The sequence below is a fragment of the Martes martes genome (assembly GCF_963455335.1).
Source record: "Martes martes genome assembly, chromosome: 2".
In the NCBI taxonomy this organism is placed as follows: Eukaryota; Metazoa; Chordata; class Mammalia; order Carnivora; family Mustelidae; genus Martes; species Martes martes.
The window spans coordinates 14,537,288-14,547,095 of NC_137889.1; the positions used below are offsets into that span (position 1 = coordinate 14,537,288).

Below are 9,808 nucleotides of genomic sequence, written 5' to 3' on the forward strand. Positions count from 1 at the left end.
TGTAGTGTAGCTTCCAGGGCATACGCTAGGCTCTGTTTGTGTTCTGATTGTTTTCAAGTGCCAAGACAGCTATTTCAACCCAGTTTTCCTATTTTTTTTTTTCTATCGAGGAAGTCTTTTTTGGGTAAATGTAGATTACATCATGTAAAGCATTTTTCATTTTCCCCTCCTTTAAAAACACTCTGCCTTTGATGGCTCAGTTCAGTAACGGCTCGTGACAAAATTACCAGTCTCATGCACCTGCTTCCGTCTGTCTGCCTGAGCACCTCTGGGTCCCGCTGACTTGCCATGTGATAGTACTCGGAAGCTTGGCAAAATTGGTAGGGTTTTGTCTTAGTTTGGGCTGCTATAACAAAATGCCATAGACTGGGTGGGGCTGAAGCCACAGACATTAAATTCTCAGAGTCTTGGAAGGCTAGGAGCTCTGAGATCAAAGCACCAGCAGATTTGGTGTCTGGTGACGACCTTCTTGCTGGCTTGAAGACATGGCAGAAGGAGGGGGCTCTCGCTTCTTCGTCTTACGAGGGCACATCCTGAGGGCCTCGCCCTCAGGAACCCATCTAAGCCTAGTCACCTTCCAAGGACCCTACCTCCTGGTACCCTTACATCAGGGATTTGGATTCACACGTAGGAATATTGGGGGTGGGGCTCCAAACATTCAGTCCATAGCAGATCGGAAAAAGTCAGGAAGCAGCAGCAGGTTCCCTCTATGTTCTCAAGAGTCTTTGTTCCTTTGGTTTCAGGTGTTCCCACCCCAAGCCAAGAAATCCTACGGCACACGTTGAACACGCTGGTGCGGGAGCGGAAGATCTACCCGACTCCGGATGGCTATTTCATCGTGACCCCACAGACTTATTTCATCACTCCCTCTCTCATAAGAACTAACAGTAAATGGTACCATTTGGACGAGAGGATACCTGACAGGTCTCAGTGTACCTCTCCGCAACCGGGAACCATAACGCCCTCTGCCTCAGGCTGCGTCAGGGAAAGAACGTTACCGAGAAACCACTGCGACTCTTGCCACTGCTGCAGAGAGGACATGCACAGCATGCTTGCCTCCACTCTGCAGAGGAAACCCGCCAAGGACTGCAAAGACCCCTATTGCCCTCCCTCACTATGCCAGGTGCCACCCACTGAAAAGAGCAAAAGTACTGTAAACTTTTCTTACAAGACAGAAACTCTCTCAAAACCTAAAGACGGTGAAAAGCAGTCCAAAAAATTCGGGCTCAAGTTATTCCGGCTGAGTTTTAAAAAAGATAAGACCAAACAGCTCGCCAATTTCTCGGCCCAGTTTCCTCCTGAGGAGTGGCCCCTGAGAGACGAAGACACACCAACTACTATCCCCAGGGAAGTGGAAATGGAAATCATTAGGCGCATTAACCCGGACTTGACCGTGGAAAATGTCATGAGGCACACTGCACTAATGAAGAAACTAGAAGAAGAAAAAGCGCATAGGAGTAAAGCTGGGTCCTCCGCCCATCACAGTGGAAGAAGTAAAAAGAGTAGGACTCATCGAAAGTCCCATGGAAAATCTCGGTCACACAGCAAGACACGAGTGTCTAAAGGAGACCCTTCGGATGGTTCTCATCTGGATCTCCCAGGTGACAGAGAGTATGACTTTTGTGATCCTCTTACCAGGGCGCCCAGGGAGGGCTGCTTCATCATTGAACACAAAGGAGATAACTTCATCATGCATAGCAACACGAACGTGATCGAGTCTCATTTCCCTATGACCCCAGAATGGGATGTGTCTGGGGAACTGGCCAAAAGGAGAACTGAGATGCCTTTTCCTGAACCTTCCAGGGGAAGCTCCCACTCAAAAGTGCACCGAAGCCACAGCCATACCCAGGACCGAAGGTCCAGGAATGAGAGATCCAGCAAAGCCAAGGAGAGATCCAGATCGATGGATAACTCAAAGGGCCCTCTGGGTGCTTCTTCTCTAGGGACACCCGAAGACCTGGCTGAAGGCTGTAGCCAAGATGACCAGACTCCCAGCCAGTCCTACATTGACGACAGTACTTTAAGGCCTGCACAAACAATTGGTCATCAAAGGGCTCATGTGTCATCCACGAGCTTTAAAGAGGTGTGTATTCCAGAAATAGTCGGCGGCAGCAAAGAGCCTTCTAGTGCTTGTAGCCTTTTGGAGCCAGGCAAACCCCCTGAGAGTTTGCCATCCTGTCCAACAAAAACAGCTACAGATGACTATTTCCAGTGCAACACCTCCAGTGAGACGGTCCTCACGGCGCCGTCGCCTCTGGGAAAGAACAAAGAGGATCATGACACTCTGACTCTGGCGGAAGGGGTGAAAAAGCTGCCTCTGCCCGACAGACAGGCCCCACATTCTTCCAGAGAGCCCGTAGGGCACAAGGAGGAGTCACCAAAAGGGCCAGGTGGGGGCCCAGCCGCGTCGGGCACAGGGGCAGAAGGGATGGCCAACGGACGCCTCATCCAGCACCATAGTGCTGAGCCCAGCAGCCTGGACAAGAGGAAAGAGATATTCAGCAAAGACACACTGTTCAAACCTCTTCACAGCACCTTGTCTGTCAACAGCTATCACAAATCGAGCCTGTCCCTCCTCAAATCTCTCCCGAAGACCCCTGCCGACACACTGCCAGGCCGATGCGAGAAACTGGAGCCGTCCCTGGGGACCTCGGTGGCACCAGCAATGCCCGGTTCCCAGCGTCAGCAGGAGTCGGGGGGGAACCAGGAAGCCTCTTTCGACTATTACAACGTCTCCGATGACGACGACTCTGAGGAAGGAGCCAACAAAAACACGGAAGAGGAAAAAAACAGAGATGATGTAGGCACCATGCAGTGGCTCCTTGAGCGGGAGAAGGAAAGAGACTTGCAGAGGAAGTTTGAGAAGAACCTCACCCTCCTGGCCCCAAAAGAAACCGACAGCAGCAGCAACCAGAGAGCCACCCATTCAGCACGCCTCGACAGCATGGACAGCAGCAGCATCACTGTGGACAGTGGATTCAACTCCCCACGGTAGGGAGAAACATCGCTGCTTGCGCGCGCGCGCACACACACACACAGACACACACACACACGCGTGCACGCACACACCCACCGGGGCCCGGGGCTTTATATAAATAACTTGGAAAGCTTCCAATGTCACCGTTTTAATTCTGTGAATGCGGGTTAAGGGTTGTGTGAGTTGTGCTGTTAACAACCTGTTTCTGACTTCTTTTTCAGGAATTGAAACAAATGTTTCTGCAGCTGTAGAGATCACCAATCTGGACTGGTGGGTTGGCTCCCTCCCTCAAACTGGCATCAGGCCAATCTAACTAGGACAAACATTTTCCAGGATTTTTCTTCTGTGTTTCTGTTAGCACCGTGCAGATAAAAGAAGGGTTTTTTTTTTTTTTTTAAATTTTAGGTCCTCAAAAATAGTAATTTCTTGAGTAGAATGAGTGGTCAGTCACCTGGGGTTTGGGTAGGGCTTGGGTATAAATCTCTTGGCTCAAGAAGAGGGTCTTTCTAGTGGGAAGAGCAGATCTCAGCACCTTCCTGGGGGAGCTGGATGCTAGTTGCCTTTCTAATTCCGACTCTGTGCGCTCCCTCCCCGACCTGCTCGTACACTTCACGTCCACAGAGAAACGGAGTCTTGTGTCTTTCACAGAACTGTGAGGAGCCTCTGTTCCCTTAGATCAGAGTGTGTGCCCACACTTTTCCCTCTCCGCCTGCAGCATTGATACAGACCATTAAGGCCCTCTAATCATAGCTGGTAATTCCGAGAGGATTAACAGCAGAGTGCGCAATGCCTAGCGGTCATGTCCAGCGCACCGAAGTGGTTCGGGGGTTAAGAAAGCAAAAGAGAGTCTATGCAACTTCCTTTTATTTCCTCCTTAACTCTTCCTTCTCCTCCAAGGGTAACTCGGGACCTAATTCTCCTTCTAAATTCTACTCCAGATTGGTGACTCTGAGATGCAGAAATACTACTGAGAGGTGGATGTTTCTCATTAGCTGCAGTTCCCAAGATTCTGCGATACTGATCATTTTAACAAGTACCCAGATACGATGATGAACTTCATTTATTTCAATTATTAAGAACGAAACTTAGTTCTGTTGTGATCATTTCACTTAATCTCTAAATAATTTGGGGACAGCACATCCCCAGATCAGAATTGGGAATCTCTAGCCGGCCCCATATTTGGCCTTTGTTATTTCTTAAAGGGCTAGTTTTTTATTATGATGAGGATTATTTTTGCCCTGTAACCTTTTTATCTAAGTTAACACATGTGTGGAATTCTAATGTCCAAACAAACCAGAGATGGTGCTCTGCTTAAAGTAGGTGTGAGGCCAGGAGTCCCAAGTCTCCTCTGCCTGTCCTTCAGGGAGCCCTAACCAACCTCAGGGAGCCATGGCCCTCCGTCCGAAAATGACTGGCCTATCGAGTGACTTTTCTACAAAATAACTTACACTAAATATATTTTTTTGAAATCCTCAATCAAATCTTAATTTATTTACCAATTATTTTATATCTCCTTTTCTTTCCATTTCCCTCTTCTGCTCTTTTTTTTTTCCTCTTGAATTTCTAACAGTGGCTACCAGGGAGGCATAATCGAAGGTCTGTATCTGACAGTAGAAGTTCAAAACCATGGCTTATGGAAGGTGTGGTTTATCTGCCCGTACCTTATGTTCAGCTGTTTTTTTACTATGTAGACTCTGCCTCCCTTGTGCTTTACACACCGGTTTCTGACCTTGCATGGTGCCCCTTGGCCCCAGCACCACCACAGACGGCAGAATGCTGTCCTCCAGACATAACTGCTACAGAGACATTGAGAGTAGTTTAATGTGGCCTACCGCCACAGAATATTGAAAGGTTTTTTGGTTTGTTTGGGGGCAAATAAACACAAATACTCATGAGATCGTTGAACCAGTCTTGCCACAGAATGTATTGTTTTATCTCTAAATTCAGGGTGCAGAATATAGAATTTGTGAACGGGATTATTTCTGGAATTGAGCTTATTTTCATACATTTAATAAGGTACTTAAGGTTAAATGCTTTGTCACGGTAAGAGGTACGATGGTTCTGAGGGGACAGCTTTCTCACACTTAGCTACATGTCTGTCCACTACTGTTAGGTAGAATTTTCTCCATAGGAATACATTGATGGCCCATAAATTACATGCAGTTAGATAATCTACAGAATAATTCCTAATTTTTCCTCTTTTGTATTTAATATCCTGTGGTTAGAAAGTAGGTCACAACCATTTTAAACCGTACTTCTGGCACACCTCAGTTAATCGACTAAGTTGTTTTCTGATGTGTGAGCGTGGTCTATGGAGGAGAATATTTGAGTTCTAGGGAGTTTTATTCTCCAGCACGAGGAGGATTTTAGCCAAGTAGCATTATCAGGCTGGTACGTCACCACTGCCGTGAGACACAGAAACTTTAAGTGGGTCATTTATTTGAGTCTTTCAGTACCTCCTCCACTGAGCAAGTAAGATCCAATGACAACAACAAAGACCAAGAAAGGTGATCCCCATACTCCGAGCTTTCCATGCTGGCTCAGAAGTCGTGTTCAGCCACATTCCCAAAATTCTTCAGTCCCTTTCGTTGGGACCACATTGGTTTTTAGAAGGAAAAAAGGTAGAAGCTTCAATTCTGCTCTGAGGTCTGATATTGAACATGAAAAGTCTTGACCTGAAAAGCCTGCGATTCCAAATCTGGGGCCACAAACAGGCTGACAGACACAGTGTGAAAATCCGAGGATGCAGAGCAGCCAGGGACGTGTCTGCTTCGTGTCAGGTCACCTGATCTGTTCACTTCTGCTTCTAAAATCCTGTCCTCTTATTGTGAAGGCTGCATTCCATGGGGTTTCTTTTTCAAGAAAGTCAAGAACTTCTAAATGGGAGGACTGTTTTTACTGCTAATGCTCTATCTCCATTAGCTTTTTCATCACACCCAGAGCCCTCGTTAGGAGCATGGCACCCTGCCCTCGTTGTTATAGCAGTAACGAAATATATACCCTTTGGAGAAACTGGAGTGCCGTATCTGCTCGTCACTATGAATGACTCTGCCCAGAGGTGGTCAGAGGCATCTTCGAGCACAGACAGCTCCCAGCTTAGATGGTCTTTAGCAGTGATGTGTGTGCACAGTGCCTGGCATCCAGCGGGTGCCTGATGAGTGCGAACCCTGCCTTGAAAGCTGGTTTCAAAGGTTTAAGCGGGTTTAAGGGCCTTTGGACCTTAAAATGCATTTTTCCATAGAAAAGGGGTCCCTAGTAACCTAGGCATTCTGAAACCAACTCATAGTAGCTGCTTCATTCATTAGATGCCAGATATACAACAAATAATTATAATGTATCTAGCTTTTTAGCATACAGATTCATCAACGCTTACTTCTTCACAATCACTGTGAGTAGGTTAATCCCCTAACTCTCCTCATTTTAGAGATGGGGAAATCGAATACTGTAAAAAGTTACTCTCGCAGTTATGAGTGAAACTGAAGGAACGTGTCATGAAATCTTTGAGGTTCTACTTGTCGATTACCTTCTTCCTTCCTCCGCCTGACCCTGGGCCTCAGCGAAGGTGCTGGCAAGCCCCTGATGAATTTTCTTAGGGAAGGGGTAAGGCAGGTAAGTAGGTGAGTCTAACACTTAACATCGCTTTAGTGGTGATGTTCTGGGGTATTCTGTAGGTATGCTCAGATCTACCGTAAGCACAACGAAAGAACCTGACTTATTTCTGTAAACATATTAACCTTCTGGAGGTGCCCTTTGCAGTCAAGAAAGATCCAGTTGTCTTTTTGGTAGTTGATGACGAAACTTCCTTTTAAACAACTACCCCTTGGCACACTCAAGGCCACAAGGGTTAGGATGAAGTAATCCACTATCTAGGAAGTGCCACCAAACACAGTACAAGCATCCCCTGCTTTCTGAAACTTTGTGTTAACATCCCTTCACTTTTACGAAAGACCCTATGTTAGTAACAGCTTCCTTCGTGAAAGCAAAAATCTTCGGATTTCTTACACTCAGCAAAAACAGGTACTAACGTGGGTCTTCTGTAACAGCGAAGAGGCATTAATGGCGAGCATTTGGAAAGCACGTGTAAACCCTTCCTGACATTTAGGCTTACAGAAGATGTCATATGAACACCCTGCGCTCTGATAGTGGGAAAAAACCTATGTGGGGTCAGACAAAATGGCTGTTAATTTAGTATGGGAATGACCGAGAGGTGGTGAGGATGTGCATTGAAGCAGTCTGACCTGCCGACTGGTTTCAGCAGGCTGAAATCAGCAATGGGGGGCCAACTCTCATAGAGTATTTTCTCAACTCTGAATCTGCCCAGTCAGATGAATGATGTTTTGAGCATCATTGTGGTTTCTTCAGTATCTTTGTAAACTTAAGTTTCTTATTCCCATTTTGAGGACTTTGAACATAGAACCTGCCCAGTTCCTATCAATCAGGCTAAGTAACCTTATTTCTGCTATTGCCCTACGCATTCAAAATGTTAACGTTCTGAATCTCTTGAAGCCGTAAAACAAATTCAAGAGTTTCTAACTTTAAAAATGAGAAGTAGAAACACCTTTAAATCACCTCTGTCCATAAGAAGCCTTGAAAAATAAAATATTGCTACCAAAGTGGGGGGAGGGGATGTAAACTTCACAAATGAATGGGGGAAATCTAAGATTTCTTATCTAAAAATACAATGTACTTCCATGAAAGTGTTAATGTTTGAAACAGTCGCGAAGTGTTTTAAGAAGAATTTTATTCCCATCAGAGTGCCAAATTAGCTAATGGTATGCCTTGAAGTCCACCGAAGTCAAAATCTGCTAATCAGGAATGAAAACAGAATCATTAGGGGCAAAATTGAGTTTATGCATTTATTCAGTGAATTTCCAGCCTGAAATACAATCATCGCATATGTGTACTTAAGAGGATTCTTTTCTAAAATGAACACGATAGCGATCGATCCAATCAAATTTAGAAGCGGTTTCCATGAATGGGAAAGGAAGGGGAAAACATTTAAAGTGCATTAAGCTGGATGAAAACCCGTTATTCAGGGTGCCGTGGATTGTAACGTGTGTGAGAGTTTCTGGAGCCCACGTTGGACGAGCATATGTGAATAATCAGTGGGAGACGGTGTATATATGACATCATGAGCCAACAGAGGAAATCCATTAACCACATCATTTGCTCTTCCTCTGGGGCTCAAGAGATAATTATTTATGTTGAAAACAAAACAAAACAAACCCTTTTTACTCTTTTAGCACTCGGGAGAGCCTGGCTTCCAACACGTCAAGCATTGTTGAAAGTAACCGGCGTCAGAACGCTACCTTGAGCCCAGTCCACGGCGGAGCTGGCCCGGCCTTCAACTTCCGAGCGAGCACGGACCCCGCGACCAACGAAGCTGAGAAATTACAGAAACCTTCCAACTGCTTGCAAGCTTCTGTTACTAGTGTGTGACAGTCGTACTGTCTCCGATCTCCTGTCTCATTCGATACAGCCAAGTTTACGACACTGGGACTGATGTTTACATCTGGGGAAAGACAAGCATCTCGACCACAGTTTTTGTGTTTACTTAAACTGTGCTGCTAAGTAGGCTAGGGCAAAAAAAAAAAAACAAAAACAAAAATCTTTATTTCAGAGTATTGCTTTTCACATTTATGGCTCTGTAGCAACTGAATAGCAGTAGGGGTGATATGTATACGTTTGTTTCACTACTTGTAACTGAGCACACATAGGAAAGTCTAGACACTGTAAGTGTGGTATGCATTCCAATGTCATGAAGTTGCCAATTCCATTTTTAAATGCCACAGATGCGTGTTGCTCCCAGTCTGTGGTCGGAGGGTGCCACGGAACTGATCCTTGACACTTCCCAAAAACAAACAAACAAACAAAAATTTTTTAAAAAAGACAAAAAAAGCGTAAGCCACCACAAAATGTCCAATGCCAGGGTCCAGCTTGAGGGAGATCAATGTCAAACTGACCGGAAGGGACCCCAGCCCTTTGTGTGTGAATTGTTTATGCACCAGTCATTTTTCACTGAGTTTTTATGACACGGTTTTTTGCAGGAGCCCGTGGAAGTGTGTCAGAAGGGGTCGTGATCGAAATTCTGGGAGTGTTTGTTTTTTTCAGGATTTTGTTTTTAAGTGAAACAGATGCTTGTCTGATTTTTAACCTTCCATCATCACGAACAGGAATATAGGCCTTTGATTCTGAAGTGGGCGAAGGAAGGGGATCCCCAGCCTGGCTGGGGCCCAGCGCTGAGGGATGGAAGAGGGGAAATGTGGACTCTCTAACGGTGTCAGTCAAATATTTAAGGAAGATAATTTCCTCCTTGTGATACTTATGATGATCCTATCTTACTATAATAGTTACAGTGATTAGTTTGTTTAAAAGCAAAATGTTCTTTGTGATACAAATGAAGAGTATGGCCTGGGGATGTTATTCTTTCTAATGGAAGGACATTAATCTATTTTATGTAGTTTTAAATAGAATGCCTAAATTAGGCTATGGGAGATCGTTTTTAGTGGTTATAGGAAAGAGCAAAGTTAGGGAGAGTTGAACTTCAGGCCTTTTATTCCTGGAAAGATATCTATAGAGAAAACTTTAAAATAATTTTTGATTAGAAATTTACATGTGCCCATGTAATTACCAACAGAATGTGCTCATTCTGCAAGTATGGTATAATATTCCGAACTTGTACTCCCCTAAAATTTATCAGAGTAACAATTATGCATACATGAACTATGCCAGAGTAATGTTTACAGATACTTTGTAACCAATTTCAGGAGGCATTTTTTTAGGTGGCTGTATAGTTCCTAGCCCAACTTATTTCAAAATGGTTTGTTAACA

The 9,808-nt window shown here is 44.9% G+C and overlaps 1 protein-coding gene across 4 annotated transcripts in view; it reads left to right on the forward strand.

Annotated features, from left to right (window-relative positions):
• STOX2 (storkhead box 2) overlaps positions 1 to 8,830 on the forward strand; it is a 204,627-nt gene extending 195,797 nt beyond the window's left edge. For 3 of the 4 annotated variants that reach the window (XM_080797240.1, XM_080797242.1, XM_080797241.1), the window contains exons 3-4: positions 744 to 2,991; positions 8,221 to 8,830. In XM_080797240.1, coding sequence (XP_080653366.1) covers positions 744 to 2,991; positions 8,221 to 8,416 — 2,444 coding nt within the window. In that variant the 3' untranslated portion in view covers positions 8,417 to 8,830. Of the gene's footprint in view, positions 1 to 743; positions 2,992 to 3,198; positions 3,248 to 8,220 lie in introns of all 4 variants that reach the window. The other variant, XM_080797243.1, reaches the window with a different exon arrangement.
• Positions 8,831 to 9,808: the final 978 nt, after the last annotated feature.